The 26,869-nt window shown below is 41.3% G+C and overlaps 3 protein-coding genes, 1 long non-coding RNA gene, 2 other non-coding genes and 1 pseudogene across 11 annotated transcripts; 4 read left to right on the forward strand and 3 right to left on the reverse strand.

Annotated features, from left to right (window-relative positions):
* Positions 1 to 3,200: 3,200 nt before the first annotated feature.
* LOC104759429 (UPF0725 protein At3g44770 pseudogene) lies at positions 3,201 to 4,333 on the reverse strand (annotated as a pseudogene).
* A 10,863-nt stretch (positions 4,334 to 15,196) lies between these two features.
* On the forward strand, positions 15,197 to 20,169 carry LOC104756919 (chaperonin 60 subunit beta 4, chloroplastic). Of its 6 annotated transcripts, none has more exons than XR_015587087.1 (13): positions 15,197 to 17,247; positions 17,325 to 17,450; positions 17,544 to 17,681; positions 17,767 to 17,862; positions 17,955 to 18,197; positions 18,290 to 18,524; positions 18,607 to 18,776; positions 18,880 to 18,957; positions 19,031 to 19,098; positions 19,175 to 19,279; positions 19,384 to 19,476; positions 19,575 to 19,667; positions 19,765 to 20,169. XR_015587087.1 is itself a non-coding variant. In XM_010479577.2 (13 exons), the coding sequence occupies exons 1-13, from the start codon at positions 17,092 to 17,094 to the stop codon at positions 19,981 to 19,983; spliced, it is 1,824 nt and encodes a 607-aa protein (XP_010477879.2). In that variant the 5' UTR covers positions 15,197 to 17,091; the 3' UTR covers positions 19,984 to 20,169. The 6 variants fall into 6 exon arrangements, 4 of the variants coding, with proteins under 4 accessions (XP_010477879.2, XP_087351988.1, XP_010477881.2 ...); XR_015587088.1 differs by having other exon boundaries at positions 17,329 to 17,450; XM_010479577.2 differs by having other exon boundaries at positions 19,027 to 19,098.
* On the forward strand, positions 15,598 to 15,683 carry LOC147923896 (small nucleolar RNA R160). Its single transcript, XR_015587959.1, has one exon. It is a non-coding gene; the product is annotated as a small nucleolar RNA R160 (small nucleolar RNA).
* A 97-nt stretch (positions 20,170 to 20,266) lies between the features above and the next one.
* Positions 20,267 to 20,632, forward strand: LOC147923897 (uncharacterized). Its single transcript, XM_087495865.1, has 2 exons — positions 20,267 to 20,419; positions 20,495 to 20,632. Exon 1 carries the CDS (start codon positions 20,267 to 20,269, stop codon positions 20,408 to 20,410), a length of 144 nt encoding a protein of 47 aa, XP_087351991.1. The 3' UTR covers positions 20,411 to 20,419; positions 20,495 to 20,632.
* On the reverse strand, positions 20,605 to 21,355 carry LOC104756917 (GCN5-related N-acetyltransferase 1, chloroplastic). The gene has a single exon (XR_015587089.1). It is a non-coding gene; the product is annotated as a GCN5-related N-acetyltransferase 1, chloroplastic (transcript).
* A 939-nt stretch (positions 21,356 to 22,294) lies between these two features.
* Positions 22,295 to 26,141, forward strand: LOC104756920 (uncharacterized). Its single transcript, XR_015587090.1, has 10 exons — positions 22,295 to 22,432; positions 23,048 to 23,156; positions 23,293 to 23,350; positions 23,596 to 23,637; positions 24,085 to 24,276; positions 24,493 to 24,851; positions 25,044 to 25,193; positions 25,342 to 25,428; positions 25,565 to 25,647; positions 25,733 to 26,141. It is a non-coding gene; the product is annotated as an uncharacterized LOC104756920 (long non-coding RNA).
* LOC104756921 (protein SOB FIVE-LIKE 1) lies at positions 24,123 to 25,057 on the reverse strand. Its single transcript, XM_087495864.1, has 2 exons — positions 24,918 to 25,057; positions 24,123 to 24,815 (listed from the first exon to the last, which is right to left on the reverse strand). Exon 2 carries the CDS (start codon positions 24,811 to 24,813, stop codon positions 24,364 to 24,366), a length of 450 nt encoding a protein of 149 aa, XP_087351990.1. The 5' UTR covers positions 24,814 to 24,815; positions 24,918 to 25,057; the 3' UTR covers positions 24,123 to 24,363.
* Positions 26,142 to 26,869: the final 728 nt, after the last annotated feature.

A 26,869-nucleotide genomic window follows, 5' to 3' on the forward strand; every position in this document is an offset into this window, starting at 1 on the left:
ATACAGAGACATATACATTTTTTTTTTTTGCAGAAACAAAGAGATAGAACAATAGTGTTAGAGTGGTGTATATGATATGTGAATGTTAAATCGATTACTCTATTTATAGGCTGGAAAGAGTTCGCTAAACATTTTTTACTTTTACGTTTAAAATAACAAAAATCTATAAAAAAATCTTTTAAAAGCTTATTTATTTTTCAGTTAATGTATATACAATATGTTTGAATCTATATGGATGATTAGATTTGAATAATGAATTAATTGTCTAGATTTTGCAAGTCCTATTAAACCGATGAGAGTATATATATAAAGTTAGTTTTTGAAATAATCCCTTAATTTTAGATATTTGGTAAACTAATTACTGATTTATTTCAAGATTTCTTAAAATAAATCATCTGTTTAAATTAAAGTTAAGTTATTTTCATATTACTATTAAAAATTAATTAGATACAGTTGTTATGGAAATCTTGTTAAATGATAAGTTTTATTAATTGCAAAACTCTCTTATTATTTTATAAAATTCTAATAACTATATAAATTCAAGGAATTGTTAATAGAAATAATTTTGTTTTATTATAATATTTAAAATTTTCATTTTGTAATCTTATTGGCTGTAATTTTTTTAGAGTGACGGTATGTCAAATATTTAAATTTATTATTTGTAATTAATATAATTTCATAAAATATATGAATGTATCTTTTATAGTTAATATAGTTTCCTAAAATATTGGAAGAGTTAATCATTTATTTCTTTAGTAATTGTTACCATTTTTTTAGGAAAGTTTACTTATGAAAGAGTTAATCATTTATTTCTTTTATAATTGTTACCACTGGTTTAGGAAAGTTTAAGTTTTTTTTACTTTAATTATGTAGGCAAATTGGTCTGTTTGGCAACATGGATATATGTCATGTTTTTTGTTTTTTTTTTTATCCCTAAGTGTACTCCCCATTTAATATTATAGATATCTTAAACCACCAAAAGTGACTTCAGGGTTCCTCGTCGTCTTCTTCATCATCTTCCGAAGACGATAAATTACACATAAATTCATCTTCAGGTTCCGCGTCTGCAACATCGTAGTCAATGTTTATTGGTTCTCTCCTTTCCAAATTGTCTACTATGACATCTTCAATTGTGGTCATCAATACAGCATTATCATTTTCTGTTTGCAAAAGACTCGGTTCTCCATCAATGTTTCCCCTCGGATTCACCTTTAGAACATTGAGCCATAAATGCTTCGGTTTCTTAACGTATGGGTACGGAATATAACAAACCTGTGTGGCTTGAGATGCTGTTTTGCAATCAACATGTAAAAGTTACACATATTATATATAAATGTGATGATGACAATAAATAATTATTCGTTTAAATACATACCTAGAATAAATGGTTCGTTTTTTTGTACTTTCTGGTTGAAAGAACGTCTACAACGCCACCATTACTTCTCCGAGTGCCTCTACCAATTACATGGTCATACCACTTGCACTTAAATAGTGTGATCTTCAACCCAAGCATCCCCTCATACTCAAGTTCTATGATATCAGTTATTGTTCCATAGAAATCTGCAGCGTCAGATGCATCAGCATAATTTTCACCTTTAACAGAGATCCCATAATTACATGTCTTTCGTCCAACACCGTGGTTCTCTGTATGAAACAAATAACCTCTTGTAAAATACATTGGCCATGTTTTAGCCTTGTTCAAAGGTCCATGCACAATCTCTTGAACCCAAATAGGAAATAGATTTGAGGCGTTCACTTATTAAATACAATCTTCCTTTGAGGTTCACTTCATCAAGTATATATATGGTTAGTATATCGGTGGAGGGGGAGAGCTATAGCTATAACTTGGAGGTGGCGGAGTGCTGTAGACATAAGGAGGAGGCTTGTATACATATGGAGGATAGCTATAGACATAAGGTGGTGGAGAGCTATAGATATATAGGATGCTTTCCAGGATGTGTTCGGTTCTTTTCTCTCTAAATAATATCAAGAAGACTACAACAACTTGCTTGCAAATTCATATATAAAACAATCATGGATAATTATATAAATATTCTGTAGAATTTTTCTCCAATAATATAAACCTTTAAATAATATCGGAAACCATGACGGAGGAAACGTTTTGGTTTAAACTTAGAAGTTGTCAACGTAAATTCCATGTTTTGTTTACTGATTTGTATAGTTTCCTGACTCATTGTTGTCGGTACATCCATCTGAATCTTTTTGTGATATATACAATACAATGTTTAGTATAGAACCGTTACGAGAGCATGCATGGTCAGGAGTCAGGACTCAGGTATTGTACTCGTAAAGATGAGAGCCACTACTAGTACGTACCTATAATAATATCTTATCATCACTATGAAGCCATGAGGCCTCAGAGAAGTGGAAAAATCAGACAGCAGTTAGACTCTTGATGAAGCCATGCACGTGCACTCTTAATGAAGATAATTAAATTTAATTGGAGATGAGGAGATCATAATACGAATTACACTTTCTTAGTTTTGATCATTAAAACTGGTTCATATTAAACTGGTTCAAAGAGGCTCGACGGGTCGGGTACTCGTGTGGATGGATATTGGGCAGTGGCCAGTGGGCACATCACACATGCGCGGTTGGGTCAGAAAAGGGTACGGACGTACGAAACGTAATTCGTGAAGTTTAAATATCGAAGAAAGTATACTTTATTAGTAGATGACAGATAATAACAGGGAACATTATATTGTAGATAATAAAACTAAAAAATAGCTATGTAATTTATCTTTTGCATAGGAAAGTCACACAAAAAAAAAAAAATCCCTCACTAATCAATATTTCAAATTTTATATGTCGACGACATCTTTAGTTTATAATTTCTTATATCTCGTTACAATATCTTTAAACAAAACCAAACAAGAGGGAGAGATACTCAAGAACTAGCTCATGTTTACAAATTGAGTGAAAGAGAAGTCAGAAAGAAACTTCTTTACTTGATGTCGAGTTTAAATTGACAACTTCAAAGTATGCATATTCAAATATGAAATATGGTAAGGGGTGGTTATCAAAGACATATTCCTCTCTAATTTTTTGTTAAGACAAAACGTGAAGCTTATTTGATTTATTAAACAATATAGCTACAATTGCTCTGAGGAACATTCATAAATTTAATAAAGAAATATTCTAGTTGTCGTTACTTGAAAGCTATATAAACTGCTTCCTTTCTATTGATCCTCAACTTGTCGAGAGAAGCAACGTCCCGTTTCTTTGCGGCAATCGACTTCGAGGAACATATGTCCTGGAACCCGATCAGTAGTTCTCCTTACTACAAAAGTGGGGTCGTAACTGTTGGTCCTGAAGCTGATGTGGAAGATAGCATTCATAGACTTGAGCTTCAGAGACGGCTCAACATGAGTTTCTAGGGTTTCCACAAGTACCTTCTTCATCTCAATCTCCTTTGGCAGGAAAGAATGAGATCCAGCCTTTTCGCAAACATGGAAAAGTGCAAACTCGGCATATAGAAGAAGCCAATCATATTTATCAATGTCCATGTCCGGAACCTCGTAGAATCTCATAGCATCATCATCAGCAGCATCTTCTGGTGGCTCCGACAAAAAAGCAGGCATAGGTCATTGGTAAAACTTATCTGGCACAAAACTATGGAAGAATTTAAAGCCATTAGTATCTCTTTCCACTGGTGTGGGTTTGATTCGGCAGTGTTCCATGTAGAGAATAAACTCGTCAATGAATAAAGGTCTTCTGAGCATAGTTTGCAAAGTGAGAGAATGATCAGCAGCAGCATCAACATCTTTAACGTCGACAGTAATATAGTAAGTCGTAGCAAAGGGATGATCGGTATTCAATTTAGGTATGCGTATGAACTCCAAGTTCCTATTATTCTCAAAGTTGAACCAATGAACTCCCAACCGGCCGTAGAGAGCCATTTCGGCAGGTGGTTCTTCTTCTTCGCCAAAAATAAAATGGTGAGATCCCGTAAATACGTGGAATACGAACGTCAGGATCGAAATCGAAACCCTAAACCCAATATAAAAAAAAGAATTACAAATTACAATATCGCCATGGGGGACCAAGAAAAAAAATTAGGGCTAGTTATACCTACCTGACTATCATCTCTTTGGGGAAGGTAACCCACATCTTCTTCTTCATGAAAGTGGCGCAAAAGAGGACCCCATACTTCTTCAGTTCAATTCCGCAAGTCCAACAACTGCACCAGAGATTTCCGGTTGTCGAATCTATTTGGGTTTTCTTTATCGAAAACTAATCCCCTCATAATAGAAAGGCATTGTTCGTCCGTCAGCTTTCCGCTTTCCAATAGCCGCCGCAGCTGATCCGCCATCTTCTTTTTTTTCGATCGATCAAAGGGATTTTCCAGGTAAACTTATTTCCTTGGAAGCCCATATGAATAAGAGATAAATCACTAATCCACTCACCAAAAGCCAATGAATCAGCCAACAACCTACCATTCCCTCCAGAGCGCTCATCTATCCTGACAATGGTGTTGAAATCACCACCAATCAACACCGGACCATCCGCTCCCTGTACCACACTTTGTAACTGATTCCACAACCCACTTCGTCGAGTAGCCGTGGGTGCAGCATATACCACTATCCAATTCACGACATCGACACCATTCACAACTTTCGCATGAATAAACTGATTCGTGGACACCACTATCTCCACATCTCCGATCCATGTCCTCCATAACAACCATAGCCCACCACTCTGACCTATAGCATCAACCCGGAATGAGTTCTCGAAACCAAGACCTTGGCAAATCCGACTCGCTCGATCCCCCTCGGCATGAGTATTTCTTCAAAATATATTGAATCGACCTTCAAAAATTGGGTTTATTCGCCCCCGACAATTCCACATAATGCAATTCATTACGAGATACAAAATCACGAAAATCACCGGGGAAAACCGCTAAGCGACGCGAGATCCCACTTCACTCTCCTGTAAACCACTCTGCACCTCCATTTGGATCTCTCGATGGTCATCTTCCGTTCTTGGCAATACCACTGTATCATCCTGCAACCCATTCAATCCCAAGTCTAAGCTCACCGGATCTCCAACCGCTCCGGTGAAGGAACCCCCGGTCTCCCAACACCGTCTTCCTCCACCCGTAACCTTTTTCCAGTACCTGAGAAATCAATATCTCCCTTTACTGGGCCATAAACCAGTCCCCTTGTAGGCCTGATAACTTTCGAACTATTGGGCTTTGGTCCATTAGCCCCCATTCCCTTTTTTTTTGAAATTTTCCCCTTCTCCTTGACGGTCGCACGCGCTTCCCTACTACTCCCTTCGCACGCGGCACCAAACACGATCGGCTTTGCTTGCACAACACTCTTTTCCTTCTCCATATGATTCTGATTATTCTCATTTTCCTTATTTGATGGTTGCGACCACGGACAGGGGAAGCACTGAGTTGTGAGCAAATAGTATTTATGATGCGATTATATTGGCTAGAGAGAGACCTCGAGGGTCAGTCGGGGGTGTGCGGGCTGTTGCGACAGTGGCACGGGAAACCTTGGCTGACGGTGTTTAGTCCGGTCTGGGGACGTGCGGGCCGTGCAGATGGTGGCACGGAGGTCCTTGGCAGATGGACGGTATTGCGGGATTCGGGGACGAATCCATATTGGTCGGGGAGAATTGTAACGCCCGCGAACCAATTTGTGTATTTTTGGTGTGGGTGTCGATCGACACCCTTGGTGGCATCGATCGACACCATGTTTTTCCGGTTTGGTCGGGTTTGATTTAATTGCCGAATTGGTTCGGTTTGCTCAGTTACGATGGTCGTTGCATGCTATGTATATTGCCTGGTTTGTTTTATTGATTGTTGTTTGTGGCATGTAGAGATCTTATTGCTTGTGTGTATAGCCCAGTAGATGGGAGGATTGCCTCACTGAGTGTTTATCAAATACTCATGCATCTCAATTTGTGTTTGTGGTGCAGGTAAAGGCAAAGTGTGATCGTGGAATCAAAGGCAATGAAGAGGAGGATGTTCTAGAGACTTGATTGATTGTGGTCTAGCTGTTGTTAGGTTGCTAGATTAAGTCAAAGGAACATTGTAGGATGTTAGTTGTTGGTTATCTCTTTATTTGATTGGCGTTATTGGTTATTGGATTTGAATGTTGGAATTCTTTGGGTTTAATGGAATTTGTTTTATTTGATTATCCGCGGTTATTGATTGACGTTAGGATGCTAGTGGGTATGGGACCACTAGTAAATTAAGGTATTAAAAAAAAAAAACGGGAAGGGTTGTTTCATTTTGGTATCAGAGCCCTTACGGTTCTAGGTCTAGGGTTCATTGTGCTTTTGCTGTTGATGTTTAGGATTCCATGCTATAATTGATTGTGTGATTGGCAATTGTGTGTGGCATGAAGTCCTAGAACATCCTCTTCGAGCCTGTGTGGTGATTCCACGGTAAGTTGTGTTTCTTGTGTATTAGAATTATTGTTTGCTTAGCCTTCTGTTCTTGGATGATACAGATGGTTAGGGGTGAGGATGCTGTTGGTCGTGGTCGTGGTCGTGGGCGTGGTCGTGGTCGGGGTCGGGGACGAGGTCAGGTTCCTGAGGCCAGTGTGAGTGTGACCCAGAGCATGGCCAGCGAGGAGGTGGCGGAGTCACAGGTTCATCCTAGTGTGTCTGGAGACCAGGCTGGTTTGGGTGACGGCAGGGCGGATGGGCCCGGTGTCGATCACGGTGTTGCCCCGGGTGTGAGGGTTGCAGCTGCGGGTGCTCCGGGCAGGGAGGATGTCTTGATGGACTTGCTAGCTCAGGTAGCTCAGGCTTTGCAGCGACTTCCAGCAGTTGTGCCGCCAGTGGGTGGTGGGCAGGATCCAGTAGTGCCGCCAGTGGTTGGTGGGCAGGATCCAGTAGTGCCACCAGTGGGGGGTGGACAGGTTCCAGTGGTGCAGCCTGCAGCGGGTTTGCAGGCAGGTGTGCAGCCGGGGGCCGAGGTAGTGGATGCTCAGTATGTGCGGATGATGGAGCAGCTGCGGCATGTGGGAGCAGGGTATTTCTCAGGAGGTACCGATCCGAGTGTAGCGGATGAGTGGAAAGAGCGGATGGAGGATATTTTCCTTTCGCTTAGGTGTCCCGACCGGTACAGGGTGGATCTGGCAGTGTTTTACTTGTCAGGAGATGCTCGTGTGTGGTGGAGGTCGGTGACAGCACGGAGGGTGCAGAGGGGTATGTCTTGGGGAGATTTTGTGGGGGAGTTTAACTCCAAGTATTTTCCTCAGGAGGCTCTTGATCGTATGGAGGCACGGTTCTTGGGTCTGACTCAGGGGAACCGTACAGTGCGGGAGCTGGATGCAGAGTTCAGTCGGCTTGTGGGGTATGCAGGCAGGGCATGGGAGCCAGAGGCGGCTCAGGTGCGGAGGTTTTTGTTGGCTCTACGGGATGATTTGAGGACTCGGTGCAGAGTGAGGAGCTATGCTACGAGAGCAGAGCTGGTTGAGGTTGCATCTGGGATAGAGGATGACTTGAGGTCACAGGTGGTTGTGGTCAGTTCTTCGGTGCAGCCACAGCAGTCTCAGGCGCTTTCTGTTCCTAGCAAGGGCGGCAAGCCTGCGCAGGGGCAGAAGAGGAAGTTCGATGCTATGCAGAGATCGAGGCACAGGGGTGCGAAGTGCTTTGGGTGTGGTAGTAGGGACCACAAGGTGTCTAGCTGTCCACAGAGAGGTGAGCAGCGGGCAGTGACAGAGCAGCGGGCGGTGACGGAGCCGCGGACAGATACTCGGGTGTGTTACTACTGCAGAGAGACGGGGCATATCAAGCCTCGTTGTCCCAAGTTGCAGCAGAGGGCAGTAGCAGTGTTGCAGGCTGGAGCTCAGCCAGGGGTGCAGCAGGGTGTGCAGCACGGTGTGCAGCCGGTGGGTTGGATTGAGCCGACGACTCAGGTGTACTCGACCCAGGAGCCCGGTGGCACTAGTGCAGGAGCGATCACAGGTATAACTTCTGAGATTCGAACTTAGTCAATTCAATAGTTCAGATTATATTTGTTTTTGCTTGTGGTCAAGTGTTAGGTTCTCAACACGTGAGATTTGTGTAGGGACCTTGTTGGTGGGCGGGTTTAAGTCTCATGTTATGTTTGATTCTGGAGCTTCTCATAGCTTCATTACTCCGGAGTGTGCCGAGAGTGCGGGGATCAGAGGGGATTCTGGAGAGCGTTCAGGAGTTGTCAGAGTTGCGGGAGGCAAGTTCCTGAGGGTTGTTGGACGAGCTGGAGGAGTTGATATTCAGATCGCAGGAGAGCCGTGGCCAGCGGATTTGCTTATCAGTCTAGTGGAGTTGTATGATGTCATTCTTGGTATGGATTGGTTGCATCGGTATAAGGTGCATTTGGACTGCTATCGGGGTAGAGTGGAGTTTGAGCGTCCAGGAGGGAAGTTGGTTTTTCAGGGTATTAGACCGACTTCGGGGAGTCTCGTGATCTCAGTCGTTCAGGCAGGGAAGATGATCGAGAAGGGCCGTGAGGCTTATCTGGTTACTATATCTATGCCAGAGTCAGTGGGAAAGTCTACGGTTAGCGGTATTCCGGTTGTGGAGGACTTTGAGGATGTGTTCCAGTCATTGCAGGGATTACCACCATCTCGGTCGGATCCTTTTACTATTGAGCTGGAACCGGGGACGATGCCGTTATCCAAGGCTCCTTACAGGATGGCTCCAGCAGAGATGGCAGAGCTGAAGAAGCAGCTGGAGGATTTGTTGAGTAAGGGTTTTATCCGTCCTAGTTGTTCACCGTGGGGAGCTCCGGTGTTGTTTGTCAAGAAGAAGGATGGGAGTTTTCGTTTGTGTATTGACTATCGGGGTTTGAACCGAGTTACTGTGAAGAACAAGTACCCTCTCCCGAGGATTGATGAGTTGTTGGATCAGTTGAGGGGTGCTACTTGGTTCTCCAAGATCGACTTGGCATCAGGATATCATCAGATTCCTATTCATGAGGCAGATGTGAGGAAGACGGCCTTCAGGACGAGATATGGGCACTACGAGTTTGTGGTGATGCCGTTTGGGTTGACAAACGCGCCAGCTGCGTTTATGAGATTGATGAACAGCGTGTTCCAGGAGTTTCTGGACGTGTCAGTCATCATTTTTATCGACGACATCATTGTATATTCTAAGAGTCCTGAGGAGCATGCAGTACATCTGAGAGCAGTGTTGGAGAAGCTGCGGGAGCAGAAGTTGTTTGCTAAGCTGAGTAAGTGCAGTTTCTGGCAGCGTGAGATGGGGTTCTTGGGTCATATTGTTTCAGCTGAGGGAGTTTCAGTGGATCCAGAGAAGATTCAGTCCATCAAGGAGTGGTCGAGGCCGCAGAGTGCCACTGAGATTCGGAGTTTCCTAGGGTTAGCAGGTTACTACAGGAGGTTTGTTCGGGGTTTTGCGAGTATGGCACAGCCGATGACTAAGCTTACAGGGAAGGATGTTCCATTTGTATGGTCACCGGAGTGTGAGGCGAGTTTTGCAAGTCTCAAGCAGATGTTGACTACCACGCCGGTGTTAGCACTGCCTGAGCAGGACGAGCCTTATGTTGTGTATACAGATGCTTCTAGAGTGGGGTTGGGTTGTGTACTTATGCAGCAGGGGAAGGTTATAGCTTATGCTTCGCGGCAGTTGCGGAAGCATGAAGCTAATTATCCCACTCATGATTTGGAGATGGCAGCAGTGATCTTTGCTCTTAAGATTTGGAGATCCTATCTGTATGGTGGGAAGGTACAGGTATTTACAGATCACAAGAGTCTGAAGTACATTTTTACTCAGCCTGAGCTGAATTTGAGGCAGAGGCGTTGGATGGAGTTGGTAGCGGATTATGATCTGGATATAGCCTACCATCCTGGTAAAGCTAATTTGGTTGCAGATGCCTTGAGTCGGAAGCGGGTGGCTTCGGCTCAGGAGCAGGATATGGAGGCATTGGTAGGTGAGATTAGTGCATTGAGTTTGTGTGCTATCTCACAGGAACCTTTGGGTTTGGAGGCAGCTGATAGAGCAGATCTGTTGAGTAGAGTGAGGTTAGCTCAGGAGAGCGATGAGGGGCTGGTGAATGCCTCTAAGGCTGCGGGTGCAGAGTATCAGGTTTCTGCTAATGGTACTATCCTTGTGCATGGTCGGATCTGTGTGCCCAAGGGTGAGGATTTGAGGCAGGAGATACTGAGAGAGGCTCATTCGAGCAAGTTCTCTATTCATCCAGGGGCGACCAAGATGTACCGTGATCTCAAGCGGTATTATCACTGGGTCGGGATGAAGAAGGACGTAGCTGACTGGGTGGCGAAGTGTGATACTTGCCAGCTGGTGAAGGCGGAGCATCAGGTTCCTGGTGGTTTACTACAGAGTTTGCCTATTCCTGAGTGGAAGTGGGATTTGATCACGATGGACTTCGTGGTGGGATTGCCGGTGTCGAGGACGTTTGATGCTATTTGGGTCATTGTGGACCGTTTGACTAAGTCTGCACATTTTCTGGCCATCAAGAAAACTGATGGAGCAGCGGTTTTGGCCAAGAAGTATGTGAGGGAGATAGTCAGATTGCATGGTGTGCCTGCTAGTATTGTGTCTGATAGAGATTCCAAGTTCACTTCAGTGTTCTGGAGGGCGTTTCAGGCAGAGATGGGCACGAAGGTGCATATGAGTACAGCCTATCATCCTCAGACGGACGGTCAATCAGAGAGGACGATCCAGATTTTGAGGATTTATTGAGGATGTGTGTGCTGGATTGGGGTGGTCATTGGGCAGATCACTTGAGCTTGGTGGAGTTTGCTTATAACAACAGTTACCAGGCTAGTATTGGGATGGCTCCTTATGAGGCTTTATATGGGAGGCCGTGTCGTACACCGTTGTGTTGGACTCAGGTGGGGGAGAGAAGCATCTTTGGTGCAGATTTTGTTCAGGAGACCTCGGAGAAGATCCGGGTTCTGAGGCTGAACATGAAGGAAGCTCAGGATCGGCAGAAGAGTTATGCTGATAGGAGGAGAAAGGATCTTGAGTTTCAGGTTGGTGATAGAGTGTACCTCAAGATGGCCATGTTGCAGGGTCCGAACAGGTCTTTGACAGAGACTATGTTGAGTCCGAGGTACATGGGTCCGTTCAGAGTGGTTGAGCGGGTGGGACCAGTGGCATATAGGCTGGAGTTGCCTGAGGTTATGCGTGCGTTCCACAAGGTATTTCATGTGTCGATGCTGAGGAAGTGTCTTCACGAGGGTGATCAGTTGTTGGCTAAGATTCCTGAGGATCTTCAGCCTAACATGACTTTGGAGGCGAGACCATTGAGGGTGCTCGAGAGGAGAGTCAAGGAACTTCGGAAGAAGAAGATTCCTTTGATGAGAGTCCTGTGGGACTGTGACGGAGTAGAGGAGCAGACTTGGGAGCCCGAGGCGAGGATGAAGGCAAGGTTTAAGAAGTGGTTCGAGAAGCAGACCGCGACTTGAGCTTGTCTAGCCGGGTCCGAGTTGTAGTCCGTGGCTGGAGCGGGTACGGAGTATTCCAGCCCATCTCTCTTGATATTTGGTCGCTTTGGGTGGTTGGTTGTGCGACTAAGTATCAAGATGAGGTGGTGCTCGGGATGCGGGTTGTTGGCTCCGGTTGTTGTATTTTTGGTTTTTCTGATGTAATTTCGTTGAGATTGTAACGATTATGACATTTTGAGATTAATAAGATGAGTATTTTTCTTTATGTTTGACTGTTGTTGTCATGGGAAAAGAGAAATAGCTCGGGTTTCTATTTTTGGAAAGTTTCCATAAATAGAAAGTTTCCACAAAAGGAAGGTTTCCATAAATAGAAAGTTTCTAAAATGGGAATGTTTTGTGGAAATGTGAGGTAGATCTAGCCGGGAGATACTCGTTGGCATCAGTGTTTGTTTTTGCTCAAGGCCGTGCGAGCCTAACTCACGTGATACCGATAGCTCGATGGACTTTGTGGCCAGAGAGTGGGAGTGGTATGTTGCTTCGGATGACGATCCGAGAGCGCGCTTGAGGGTGACGACCCAAGAGCGGGATATGTGAAGCTCCCTGGATACCGTAGCCGTGAGCCGCGGCTCGGCAGTGAGCCGGTATGTCTCGAGGGTTGCGACCCGAGAGCGGGGGGAGTGGGAGCGTGAGACTCCCTGGATACCGTAGCTGTAGGCTGTGGCCTGGCAGTGAGCCGGTATGACTCGAAGGTTGCGACCTGAGAGCGGGGGGAGTGTGTGTGTGTGTGTGAGTGACTTCCTGGATGCCGTAGCTTAAGGCGGTTGGCCTGATAGCGAGCCGGCATGATTCGATGGTTGCGAACACGGACGGGGGAAGCACTGAGTTGTGAACAAATAGTGTTTATGATGCGATTATATTGGCTAGAGAGAGACCTCGAGGGTCAGTCGGGGGTGTGCGGGCTGTTGCGACAGTGGCACAGGAAACCTTGGCTGACGGTGTTTAGTCCGGTCTGGGGACGTGCGGGCCGTGCAGATGGTGGCACGGAGGTCCTTGGCAGATGGACGGTATTGCGGAATTCGGGGACGAATCCATATTGGTGGGGGAGAATTGTAACGCCCGCGAACCAATTTGTGTATTTTTGGTGTGGGTGTCGATCGACACCCTTGGTGGCATCGATCGACACCATGTTTTTCCGGTTTGGTCGGGTTTGATTTAATTGCCGAATTGGTTCGGTTTGGTTTGATTTAAATCCCTAAATCGTGTGTTAAGGGTCTAAGGACGAGTCAAGGGTTTCAGAGTCTCATTTTTTGTTGGTCGCCGCTTAGAGAGAAAAAGAGAGAGTCAGAGAGAAAACGTTCCTGAGATTTTCTGGGTTTGTTCTTGGTGATTTTGGAGAGATCTGAGGCTGTAGGAGGGTTAGCTGTTGCTGGAATCGAAGGGGAAGCTTCTGGAGGTGTTGCTTTCCACGTTTCTCAATCCAAACTTCTTGTTCTTAAGGTGAGTGCATGACCATGGCTTATCTAAGCTAAGATCTCTAGATTCTATGTGATTTGGTGCTTATGTGGTTGTTTCTTTGAGTCCTCTATGATATTTCGTTGCTGTCTGGGCTGGGTTTGGCTTCTGGGAGTGCAAGGAGCGGATTGGAGAAGCTTGGAGGCGAGATTCGGAGTTTCTGATCGAGAGAAATCGCTGCTCGGCATCGGTGTCGGTCGACACCAGTTGGGGTGTCGGTCGACACCAACGCGAGGACGGCTCGGGACTTTAGCGAGTATCGAACGATGCCATGTGGAGGTGTAGGTCGACGCAAACTAGGGTTTTCGGGAGTGTCGGGCAGGGTGTCGGTCGACACCAGATAGTCAGTGTCGGTCGACACCCCTTGCTCAGTTACGATGGTCGTTGCATGCTATGTATATTGCCTGGTTTGTTTTATTGATTGTTGTTTGTGGCATGTAGAGATCTTATTGCTTGTGTGTATAGCCCAGTAGATGGGAGGATTGCCTCACTGAGTGTTTATCAAATACTCATGCATCTCAATTTGTGTTTGTGGTGCAGGTAAAGGCAAAGTGTGATCGTGGAATCAAAGGCAATGAAGAGGAGGATGTTCTAGAGACTTGATTGATTGTGGTCTAGCTGTTGTTAGGTTGCTAGATTAAGTCAAAGGAACATTGTAGGATGTTAGTTGTTGGTTATCTCTTTATTTGATTGGCGTTATTGGTTATTGGATTTGAATGTTGGAATTCTTTTGGTTTAATGGAATTTGTTTTATTTGATTATCCGCGGTTATTGATTGACGTTAGGATGCTAGTGGGTATGGGACCACTAGTAAATTAAGGTATTAAAAAAAAAAAACGGGAAGGATTGTTTCAGTAGGTCTATTTAATTTTTCTTAATAAAGTTGGGGGCTCTGCCCCCGTGTTTCACCCAAAAAAAAATCGATCTAAGAGATTTTTGTTGGGTTGAAATTCTAAAAGATTAAATCTGTATCTTTTTATTTGTACCGATAGATAGATTAGGTCATTAGATACTGTATATGGGATAGACCGAATGGTGTAATGGGCCCAGTGCCGGCCCGGACCGCATGAGAGAGAGCTTATGGAAAGGCTCACTGGATGATATCACACGTACGTACGTTGCAAGAGAAATATCGATGTTCAAACAGCTTCTTGTCTAGCCGACATGTTATCCCGACTCTTCTTGTACATCTCTTCGCCACCACCTCCGTATGTCTATAAGTCGCCACAGCCAACCGAATATTTTTAAAAATTATATTTTCGTCTTTCGTGTAGCTATCAGCCATCATCGTATTCATGAAAAAAAAAAAAAATTCCTTTCTATATACTACGTACGTACTATATATAAATAAGAAATGTATTAATTAGTATTTGGTTAAGATCCAGGTGCATTATTTTTGTTGGATTGTTGGTTTTAATGTTGTCCTCTTCAAAATATCAACGTTCTTGTCGTCCATTTAAAACTATTTAACAATCTTAATAAATTTATATTGAATCACAATTAAATCTGTCCATTGATCTGGCGCCTCTCGAACATTGTCAGCTATGCTAATACTTCAAAGTTAAATATTTTCATAGTTCTACATTAAAAATTTGAATAGGTAGTCAAAACTCAAAAGACACATTCTTCTATAACTTTTCTTGATTAGACAAAAACCTGACGCAATTAATTTGACTTATTAACCTAAATAACACTATTTTATCTAAAGAAGCTTTTCATAAACTTTCAATAAACAATTATTGTAGTTGTTGTAATATATAGATAAACTGTTTCATATCTATTACGACCATTCAAACCTAAATCGGTAAAAATAAGTACAAATCAAACAGCATACATGTTTAGTCGACATGACCAATCTTCAAAAATTGGCCATCTATAATTGTATGTTGGTTTTGGTCTTTGTATGCCGGTGATCCTTAATACAAGTAACAAGTGCCTTGCCTAGTACTACTACATAGTACTTATCACGAACTAAAAGTCAAAGGATCAACAAAACTGATCCATTCTCATCAAGAGATATAGGATTTGTCAATTTTATTCATACCCCATAAATATTTTGTAATTGGACTCAGCCCAAAAGTAACATACCTACACGTACGGCCCTTCAATTTTTCTTGAACCTTAACAATAAACGACATGTAGTTAATTAATTAAATGACAAAACGACAGAAACAATGTAATAAACCAACCATTAAAAAGAAAAAAAAAAAAAAAACCCGACCCGGTTCTTAACCTAAACCCAAGTTGTTGTCTTCTTATAAATTGCTTCCATGAACCCCTAATCCAACACAGCCGTCAACTACAATATCATTCATCGTTCATCGATTTATTCATTAGGATCGTAGAAGAAAGTTTTTTTTATGTATGGGTTTTTGCTCCACTTCTCTTCTGTTGAAGAAAGGTTGGACCTTTTTTTTGATTGTTTGTTTATTGAAATAGTAGTTAGTGTGTAAGCACCGTATAGCCCCTTGCATCTTCGAGTTTTTATAGATGCAAGGAACAAATTCGAGAAAAGGGTACTCAATTGGTGCAATATATTGGCGTTTACGTTTCCTTGTTGTTGGGGATGTTCAGTAGTTGAGCTTCTCAGAAATGCGCATTGGCCAATAAGTAGAATTACTTTTTAGTGCTGTTAGTTTATTTAAAATTCGTTACATAGTGTTTGTTGATTGGATTTGGAAGGGAACAGAGCATGATGATGAGAAAATTAGCCTCTGAATTCATAATTCATGTTGATATAATTATTATACAACCTTCAAAGTTCTCTGAATTGCTCTGTTTCCTATATTTTTTTCGATACGTTTTTGTTTTGCGTTCAATTGAGTTGTTTGTTGTTTTTCCTGAGAATGATTCAAGTTTGATCAGCACCTAAGAAAATCATAGTCTGTTTTAACAGATATAATGTTTCAGACTACACGAGCATGGTGCTATATGAAGTTTCTTCTATGAGTTTTTATCATGCCATATTTAGCAGTCTGCTTTGATATATGGCTTTAGCTTTTGAAGATATATTTGTTTGTTTTTGGTAATTTAACTCTGTATGAAGCCGATTGAATCTCTTGTTCTATAGTACAATGTAGTTGAATCTAAAAGTTATGTGGTAGTTGATATGTTACGTTAATAAATGAGCACAATCGAGATGGAAGAGTAGTGCACAAACAAAGATGCCTTGAATTTGACATTGTATTTAAAGACCCATTGTTTTAGACCCAGAGAATAAAAACGCATGATCAAGAGATGGCCAATGGCTATATTGATTCTTTTTGGGGATGTAGTCAAGAGACCCTACTGAATTGTGAAGGGTGCTCTAAAGTCAGTGATTTGTGTCGTGTAGTATTAGTTTCCAGGGAGGATTGGTTTGGAACTGGATCTGTCATGGCTGAGAGGTTGAGTATTAGTATTAGATTCAAAGAGTATTGGTTTGGTTTGGAATTGTATCTGTCATGCCTGAGAGTCGAAGTATGATTTGGTTTTGATACGTGTAGCTATCTTTCTGCAGTATAGATTAGGTTGGAAAAAAAACAAGCTTTAGTGCTGTTCACATGATACAGTTTAGCTTTCTGATTAGGTGAAAGTGCTGCAGCATTGGGATAGAGAAGATAGACATAGCCTTGAGATAGTTCTGGATGTAATCAATGGTTATCGATTTGTTGAAATGACGCTGGTTCTGCACAGAAATGAGGTTGCTAGTAGCTGGGGATCCAAGCTGAATGTTGTAACCGGTGCTTGAGATCCTTGGTTTGGCTGAGTGATACGGAAGAAGAAGAAGAAGAAGAAGAAGATGTGCTTTATTAATCAGATGATTTGAATGGCTAGAGAAAAAATGTAGTGGACTAGTTTTGAATTCAGATTGAAGTGGTATTCGATAAAGACTATATCGTGACTACTGTTATCTATTGGATACTATAAAACATTCATTCAAACCAATATTCTTTGAAACATTTGCAAGTGAAACCAAGACATGCTACTAATGTACCTTTAGTTACATGAAAAATTTGTGTGCTGTGAGTATTGGTTTCGTTCCTCTGTTGGGCCCTAACCAACAAAATTTTGTTACTACGACTGGTCCAACACCAAAATCCAAAAGGATACGAAGAGATATGACATCTTTTTCCCACCTTATAATTTTGTTACTCACAGAAACTGATACTTCTTTTTGTGGTCCTTGCTCGGTTCAACTGCAATGGCTTCCTCCCAAGCTGCACTCTCTGCGTTGCCTCTTGCTGATCGAAATTTCCGTAAAAAGCCTTCTTCGTCTTCAAATTTCGTCTTTAGAGCAAGAGCTGCTGCAAAACAAGTTCACTTTAACCGTGATGGCTCTGTCACCAAGAAGCTTCAGGTTTTCTCGTTCTTATCTTATCTCGGAGTCTTTTATATATAGGATTTCGTTTTCTTATGGGGAAAATGGTGGTGAAGGCAGGTGCAGATATGGTGGCTAAGCTATTGGGCGTGACATTGGGTCCTAAGGGACGAAACGTGGTGTTGCCGAACAAGTACGGACCTCCCAAGATCGTCAATGACGGTGAAACAGTTCTCAAAGAGGTTTCTCATTTCCTTGTATTTCTTCTGCTTCACTTTCTTGATGAAATGCCAAAACCATGATTAGCTTATTTTTAAATTTATTGTGTGGTGTAGATTGAATTAGAGGACCCTTTAGAGAATGTTGGAGTGAAACTTGTGAGACAAGCGGGTGCTAAGACTAATGACCTTGCTGGTGATGGTTCCACTACATCTATAATTCTTGCTCATGGCCTTATTACTGAAGGTATTAAGGTATACATAATTCCCATTATGACCAATTGGATCATCTGTGACCACTTGTGAACCCATCTCATCTCATCTCATACCTTGTCTTTAGGTGGTTTCTGCTGGAATAAATCCTATTCAAGTTGCCCGCGGTATTGAGAAAACCGCAAAAGCTCTTGTTTTAGAGCTCAAGTCAATGTCCAGAGAGGTGAAAGATTCATGCCTTTTAAACCTTGAGAGTACTGAATGAGAATGGAGCTAGCTTTAATAGAGCAAAACCGCGAACCTTGTGTTTTGCAGATTGAAGATCATGAGCTTGCTGATGTTGCAGCAGTTAGTGCGGGGAATGACTACGAAGTGGGAAACATGATTTCCAATGCTTTTCAACAAGTAGGGAGGGCTGGTGTAGTAACAATAGAGAAAGGAAGATACCTTGTGAACAATCTTGAGATTGTGGAAGGAATGCAGTTTAATCGTGGTTATTTATCGCAATACTTTGTCACTGATCGAAGGAAGAGGGAAGCTGAATTCCATGACTGCAAGGTCTGAACCAAACTTTATCAGTTTTTTTTGTTCTTTCTGGTTTGCTTGGAATACCAGTGGCTAAGACTTTACCCTGCACTGTTTTGTTGTAGCTGCTTTTGGTTGACAAGAAAATAACAAATCCAAAAGATATGTTCAAGATATTGGATGCTGCTGTTAAAGAGGAGTTTCCAGTTCTTATAGTTGCCGAAGATATCGAACAAGACGCTCTTGCTCCTGTTATTAGGAACAAACTAAAAGGTAACTTGAAGGTGGCAGCCATTAAAGCTCCTGCCTTTGGAGAGCGCAAGAGTCACTGCTTAGATGATCTTGCAATCTTTACTGGAGGTATTCAAGCTCCATATTCACAGAAGGCATAGCTTGTTTCTTAGTGTTAGTACTGAATCATTCGGTTATTCTGTCTGCGTAGCTACCGTGATCAGAGATGAGATGGGACTGAGCTTAGAAAAGGCTGGAAAGGAGGTCTTAGGAACAGCAAAAAGGGTTCTTGTTACTAAAGATTCAACACTGATTGTTACAAATGGAGACACCCAGAAAGCAGTTGACGAAAGGGTTTCTCAGATTAAAAATCTTATCCAGGTCCTTCTATCGTCCATGTCTTACTCATTTTGTTAACCAAATGACATCTTCCAAGGCAATATAACCAGAACCTGTTTTCATATGATCTTTATGTGTAACTCAGAACACCGAGGAGAGTTTTCAGAAGAAGATCCTCAATGAAAGAGTAGCGAGATTATCTGGTGGAATTGCAATAATCCAGGTGAATTTGTAAAGCACTGATACCAAAAAAACAATCTGATCATGTTGAACTAACTTCAAAAGGCCTTAGGTAGGTGCACAGACACAAGTTGAGTTGAAGGATAAACAGCTAAAAGTTGAAGATGCCCTGAATGCAACTAAGGTAACTCCAGTCAAACCATGTGATTCCCATGGTTCAGAAATTGTGAGTCCAAGAAACCTGATCTCTCAGAATTTAGTCAGCAATTGAAGAAGGGATTGTAGTTGGTGGTGGTTGCGCCCTCTTGCGACTGGCTTCAAAAGTGGACAAAATCAAAGATACCCTTGACAACTCGGAACAGAAGGTACTTGGTTTTTAGTCCATGGAAGTGGAACATCACGATATAGCTATCAGCATTTCTTAAACATCCCAAAAGATGTGATATTTTTCTTGCAACATTATATGCAGATTGGAGCTGAAATATTCAAGAAAGCGTTGAGCTACCCCATAAGACTCATAGCCAAAAACGCAGGCACAAATGGAAATATCGTCATAGAAAAGGTAATGTCAGCTATCTAGAACCAACCCTAACTTCCAATAACTAACTCTGAACTCTAGAACAAACCCTAACTTCCAATAACTAACTCTGAACTATGCAGGTGTTATCGAACAAAAACACTATGTACGGTTACAATGCTGCAAAGAATCAATATGAAGATCTGATGTTGGCTGGTATAATCGATCCAACCAAGGTAATAACATAACTAAGTAATACACTCTATTGACCTCTGTTTGATGTATGTTTCAGCTTCTCATTTAGCTTTTTGTCTGGAAACTGAAACCACACAGGTTGTAAGATGTTGCTTGGAACACGCTGCATCAGTGGCTCAAACCTTTCTGACATCGGATTGTGTTGTAGTTGAGATCAAAGAAATCAAACCCAGACCAATCATTAATCCACCATTGCCTACTTCTCCTCCAGCTACCTCCTCCATGTTCCCTGACAGAAAACTGCCAAGATTTCCTCAAATTACGCCAAGAACTCGAAGCCACTTTCCAAGAAAGTAGGAAACAGTCGTAGAAAACTGTCTTTACTTTAGAAAAATACATTAACATGGGAAGTCACATACTCACATTTAATGTTATCTCCAAACATTACTCAACGTGTATATATATCTATCTGTGTACGTATATGTATACACGAGGGTGCTCTGATATTGCGCTAAATGTCATAAGCTCTGGTCATCTCATAAACGTGTCAATGCGAGGCTTTCACTTTCTTCATTGAATCATTTGTAACTTTATCCTCTAAACAACGTAAGCTGATAAAACTTCAATAGAAAAGACGAAGATGATGCTCATAAGCTTGCAGACGGCAATGGATCTGATCGTCGCCGGAATCTCTCTGATGGTCGGATTAGGGTTCTTCGCTCTCATCGCTTCAATCCTCTGCTCCGTCGCCTTCTTCCACCATGCCAAAGCCGCTTCTTCTTGACCATCAAAAGTAATAGCAACTTCCTCAAAGTCAAATCTTTAACAATTGTTTCAAAGAATCTAACCTTTTTTGAGTTCTCTGCAGAATCCGTAGAGAGAATTGAACAAACTAAGGAAGACGAAGAGCTCAAGCTTGTACAACAACAAAGTGTAGTTTAAAAGACGTTGTAATCTGTAGAATTTACGAAATTAAAATTTATAAAGTTTCCAACTTTTTATTTCATTTCTTGTTTCTCTGTTTGCGTATAAAAACCATTCCTTTGATCCCATCCGGGTCAGAGACGAACCCAAGCGGGCGATAAAACCCGAGAACTCGGGGCTCCGAATACAAAGCAATGTTACAGATCCCTTTTGCTTGCAAATCCTCAATCAACCGCTCCATCACCGCCTTCCCAAGTCCACAGCTTTGAAACGAAGGATCAACCACCACATCCCATATGATCGCATTGAATACTCCGTCACCCGTCGCTCTCGCAAACGCCACAGGCCGCCGAGTTTTCTCGTATTCCACCCATAGTAACGCGTCTGTGTGCTCCAGCGCCACCTCGATCTTTGCCGTGTCCCGTCGTGGGAAACCTACGGCTACAAAGACTGAATTCAGCTGATCTAGGTTTAGTCCTTCCGGGGTACGACGGAGGAGAAAGCCTCTTGACTTGAGATCTTCGTCGCTGATTGAGTAGCTTGGTGGCTTTCGTTGCATTGCAGCTGGAAACGCTGCTTGTGATGATTGTGTGACTGAGTTTTGTGGGTTTAAGTTGGACTTTAACCGGAGAGAAGCTGGAGGAGTGGAGATTGTGCCTCGGAGAAGCATGGTATACACTATTTCTTGTTAAAGTATCGATTTTTTTTTTGCTTCGAATTGATGAAACCAGACAAAAGAGATGAGTTTTTTTGCTTCTTCTTCCCTGAATTGGGATAAAGTGTGTGTTTCGTGTGTGGCTGTGGATGGATAGACGGAGAACGTTATTAGCTTTTCTGTTTTTTTAGGAAATAAAATAAATGAGTACGAAGAAACTCGTGGCTGTCAGAGATTATTGTCGTTTGGTAGTTGAGAGTTAAAGAGATACTCTTTTGGCGGGTGATAGAGCAGCTTCAAACGGATCCAGAAATGGAGAGAACAAATCTTTAGTTTCAATTTATTTTGTGTTTTTGCTTCGGTGATGCTTCTCCTTATTGTATGATGTCTTAGTTCTTAATAATAATTCTTGTGGTTAGTCAAGATTTGATCACTGGGTGTGATGCAAACAAGCTGTTAATGATTGTTCTTGTGCTGTTTTGTGTTTACCAAGTTTATAATAGGTCTCTGGCATATGATCCGCAGAGGATGAGTGATTCTTTTCTTTATGTTTTGCTGCATTCTTTCTTGCTTAGCAAAGACTTTTAGAGCCACAGAGCATTTAAGTTTCTCATGAATGGTATTCATTTTTCTTGATTTTGGAGCTTCCATTGCTTTGTTTCTCGTATCTATCTGCATATTCAAAGATGGTTTTAAGTGGTAGATTGTACAAGTTCTGATTGATAACTGAGTTTGTTTGTTATTTTGGAAATTGAAACTATCATCTGATAAATATATCACGCTTATTTTATGGTGTTGTCCTCATTATTATAAAATTCAAAAGCAACCAAAACTAGAAATATACAGTGACAGTGGCATATGGCTAGTCCAAGACCTTGATGCATTACAGCTTCCTCTAACTCCCGAACGTGCACATCTTCATTTCCATTTTTACTGCTTCTTTCTTCAGCTCTGCACCTTATTTTACTACATATTAGCAGTTGATGTTTATGTTCTGCTTTTGGTATTCAGCAGTGTCCATCAAAGAGCTGTGCAAACCACGTTCTCTGTATGTTAGAATCCATTAATGTTCATCTGTTGGCCGACTCCAGGGAAAATGCCTGGACAGCAGAAGCCTTCTATAGGACTAGAAAATCGTTGGTCTTTTTCAAGATTGATGGCGTAGGAGGTAGCCTTATAAGAGGGAGAAACGAAAGCGTAAAGCCTGCTATTTTCTTAACCTTCCAGGTTCGTGATGCTTTGGTCTTTTCCAACAGTTTTTTAAACTTTTCAAGTGGTCAGAATTATATTCTTAGGTTCTCCATGTAACATTAAGATCTGAAACTGAGTGAGGCTAAACCTGGTAATTTTCTCTATTTGAAGATTTTGTTCTTTGATCATTATAATTCAGAAATGGAGGAATTTTGGGAATGCTTTTTATTCGTTTTGCTGGTTGGATGTCAGATAGCTTCTCTTGTGATCCTGGAACCTTTCATTAGTTATTGACTCGGTTTCTTGGAGACATGACATTTATTAAAAATCTTACACTTCAAGTTTTGTTTTCTAATGGTACTGTTTTGCAAGGCAATTATAATTGGTGGTTGTTTGTTGTACCAAGATACTGTTGCCTCATCTTTGGTTGTCCAAATGCTTTTACTAATCGTTTTTGATGTCATTGTCGAATCGAAATGGAACGTGCACATGCTATTGTTGACAAATGCTGGTTCTTCGCCTTTACTCGTTAAACTCGTCTGGTCCTTCAATCTTCCTGAAGGTGAAATTCGTAGACCAAGTTCAGTGATTTATGAATTTCTCAAGCAACATTCTCTCATGTATCTCACGTTTTGTGGGTCATATAATTAGGTTGGGACGGCCCATCTTTCGTTTTCTGTCTATCTGTTTACTGCTCCTACGTGCATTATGATGGACTGGAGATTACAAAAGTCGAAAGCGACCTGAGAATAACATCAACGTGAGGGTCTTCCTCTTCTGGAAAGTTGCCAGCTATTTTCTTCTCTGTTCCCATTTATTGTGCCTCATTAAGCTTAATACTTTTCAATTACAATCTGGAGCTCAATTGATATATTCATCATCTTTTTGTTTTCCAGGATCAAACCGCATCTTGTTATATCAAGGGCTGATAAAGCTATCAGTTGAATTTCTCTAGTAAGGATTTATCTGTATCTCCAACTATAATTTTCAGGCACCGTACTTTATCTTGAGCTACTATAAGATAGCATGCCATGTAAGGTTAACTTTCTCTGATGGATAATACTGTTACAAAATTTCACCATTTCCTAAACTGTTCTTGGAGCTACTATAGGTGCAATTATTATTGCTCTCGTGATAGCTAATATGCCATGTTTGTTTAACTTTCTTTGATGGGTAATATTTGTATTTACTGTTACAAGTGGTTCAACTGTGTTGACAACGTGGGAAAGAAATCAAAACAGGTTCACTTCTGATCTTTTCTATTAACTTCTTTCCTGATGTGCAACTAGTTTCTTAAGAAGTGGTTATAAAGAGTTTGTAGTAATAGAAAATGACAGGTTTTGAATGATTGCAGTTTGTTGTTTTGTAAAAGATACATGTGAAGCTCTTGAAAGTAGCAGAACTTTTTGTTAGCAAGCAAAGCTCTGTTGTTAGCTACTTGGGCCACATATCATAGAAACAATTGGCAACCTAAGAAACTCCTGTTTTGTCATCAACTGCTTTGTCCTCTACCATGAACGTTTCCTGTTCTCGGAAAAAGATTATTAGCATTTTATCACTAATGTTAGCCTTTCAATGCCAAAGATTGGTCATTAATTGTTTACTGTTGAGGATTAATCAGGAAATGTTGGTTTTTGTTCCAAGACTCGCCTTCTTGAATTTTGATGGCTCCTGTGTTGAACATGCAGATCAGGATTTGCTCTGTTTTGTGTTCGAAGGAAGTCTCTGAAGAACAAGGTACATCTTATATAACAGGGTTCCAACGGAGAACCGTGCAAATAACTTATTTGGGACAGCATCTACAAAAAAAAACATACTCCGGCAAAAGAAAACAATTCAACTACCTACACATGGCTTATTTAAGGCAAACAACACGATTGGTGAGAGACCTGGAACATCTCTCTTCATTACAGGATTAAGATTTTTTAGCGAACCCCCATTTTTTCTTCTCTTATTCGCCATGAGTTTTATTTGGTTTTGCTCACCTTGCCTCTACTCTGGACACGACTAGCTGCGCTTGTTCTTGTTCTAGCTTTGAGGTCTGATTTTTCTCCTTCGTTGCTGAAAGTTTTCTCTGTGTGTTGGTGTTTTTGAAGGTAAACTTCTTTAGAACCGTTCTTCCTAGCTGCATGTTTGTTGATGTTCATCGGAAACTGTTTGCTAGGCCCCGAAGATGCATCAGAAGCCATGGAATCATCACTCTCTTCATTACCTCCATCATCACTACTATCACCATCATCGTTCTCATAACCATCATGATCAGCCTCTTTGACCTGTGTATCATCATCATCATCGACAACAACAGATGAATGGTCATTTCCATGGAAGGCGTCTTCTATGTACATAGTCCACCCTGACTCACAACTGCTGTATTCCTCCTCCTCCTCAGAGCCACCATGGTTCCTCGGAGACTCCATGGCTTTGAAAGCAAAGCAAAGAAGAAAGAAAACCCAAGGTTTCAGGATTAGCACACACACACACACACCAAAAAAGATCACTTGCTTTTTTTCTAGATACGTACCTTATGTGTTTCAATTCACCTCACCAGTTTACTCTCTGATATAGGCACTGTGTCTCTGTCTCTCATTTGCTTTGCTCTTCCATCATCAATAAATATAACTTTTTTTTTTGTTGGTATTTTTTGAAGTATCAAGAAAAGCCGGAGCCTATAGGAAGCCTCATATAATTGAAGAGAAGGAGTAAGTTTCACCACATGGCAACCCTAGCACCATAGTTTTCACTCAATTGAAGCACTACCAGACAAAGCTCATTGCAGATATATATGAAGGGAAGGAAGGTTAGTGCCTTCTTCATTATAAAGTACACTCTCTCATATAGAATTAAAAGCCTATGCTCTTCTTTTTCAACACAGAAATTAATATATTTATATGACTAAAACCTTTCTTTAAACAAATATATTGGTTCCCTAACAAACCGTAATCTAGTCTTAGAGTCAGGACACATCAGTATCCACATAACAAGCATCATCCTTCTGAGCTCTGTCATTAGTGATGTGTAACCAAAGCTCATAGGTTGTATTACTTGTCCTTTCTGTGCTCTTCTTAATTGATAATAATCATATGGTTTGTGAAGTTTTTTTTAACTTCTCTGTACTCTCCCTCTCTCTCTCTCTTCTCTCTATGTATTCACTGGCTATATCTTAAATAGAAAAGATCAGCTTTTGAGGTGGAAATCAGAAGAGACCCACCTCAACAAACAAGAAGGAATAAAAGAAGCATTTACTTAATTAGGTTAAGAGCTGTTCCTCTTTCTTATTCCTTTAATACTCTTCATCCTCCTCCAATCCTCACTCACTTGTCTTTAAAATGGTTGCAGCCTTTGCTTCCCTCTCTGTGTATTGAAAAGGTGATACCCAACTGGATTTTCTTTGTCATTTTTGTTTTAAAAGATAAGGACAAAACAAAAAGAAGTAAAACAACTGTCACAAACCCAAAAATAAAATATAAAGACAGGATTTTACAATTACAAGAATAAGTTGTCTTCATTGCGTTTCCTGTTTCTCTGGCGTCACCTTAAAATGTTCTTTCAATGGAGGAGGGCCTCTTGGTGACAGCTTGCAAATCAAAGTGCATGTGTGAGAGAGTTCCATATTACAAAAAGGGTTGTTTTGTTTTGACTTTTGACTCTTCTCTTTGAGTAATGTAAACATATATATTTGTTTAGCTTTGACCTTTAACTTGAAGACTTGTTTGAGTCTCATAAGTAAAATAAAAACGTATCTAAATGTGGGTCTCATGAATTTGGAGAGATGTGTGTTCGAAATTTTGTACAAATCGATAATGGCTAAAAACTTTGGAGTTGGACTCGTTGGGTTTACGCATGTGTGTCTCTTTCTATCAACTGCCCTACGTGTGTGTGACTTGTGGAATGTCATTGTACGTCACTATTAGTGTCACCGATTCATTTTTTTTTGTTGTTTAATTTGATAAGTCACAAATTCGAAAGCATCATCATCAGACAATGGCTTGACCAAAATGATAGTTTTGGTTGGCAAGTCGGTGAGACGAAAGGACGGAACTTCATAACAGATGAACTAAGTTTCACGGTTTACTGATATTCATTTTGTTGTGTGTATGTGACTATCTCACCACTCGGTCCATTCCACTAGATTTGACTGTCCAACTTTTTCCTAATAATTATGGTTTGTAAAAGTTAAAATACTAGTACTTGATTAGGAAATGAACCTTAAACTTTATCGTGTCAATTTCTTAAGATTCTGACAGGTTAAAGACAGCTCCTAGTGCTATGTTAAAAAGCGTAATTAGATTGGCCCTCTTTGACGTCATAAGTTACCAAACATGGTGGGTTTAATGTAAAAAACAACTAAGAAGAGATTTGATAGTAGAAAAGAGAAGTTGTCGGCGGCTCTCTCTTCCCCTGACGAAATCATATTTTGTAAATTTGTTAGTAATAATCACAATCCGACATTCTTTGTTTACGTATTTGTACTCT

The sequence above is a fragment of the Camelina sativa genome, chromosome 17 (genome assembly GCF_030686135.1).
Source record: "Camelina sativa cultivar CO46 ecotype springtype chromosome 17, ASM3068613v1".
NCBI lineage: Eukaryota > Viridiplantae > Streptophyta > Magnoliopsida > Brassicales > Brassicaceae > Camelina > Camelina sativa.

Coding starts and splice junctions, on each gene's coding strand:
- LOC104756919 (XM_010479577.2), top strand. CDS start 17,092: ATGGCTTCCTCCCAAGCTGCACTCTCTGCGTTGCCTCTTGCTGATCGA. Junction 18,198..18,289: donor CTGAATTCCATGACTGCAAG/GTCTGAACCAAA, acceptor GTTTTGTTGTAG/CTGCTTTTGGTTGACAAGAA. Junction 19,477..19,574: donor GAAATATCGTCATAGAAAAG/GTAATGTCAGCT, acceptor TGAACTATGCAG/GTGTTATCGAACAAAAACAC.
- LOC104756921 (XM_087495864.1), bottom strand. CDS start 24,813: ATGGAGTCTCCGAGGAACCATGGTGGCTCTGAGGAGGAGGAGGAATAC.
- LOC147923897 (XM_087495865.1), top strand. CDS start 20,267: ATGATGCTCATAAGCTTGCAGACGGCAATGGATCTGATCGTCGCCGGA.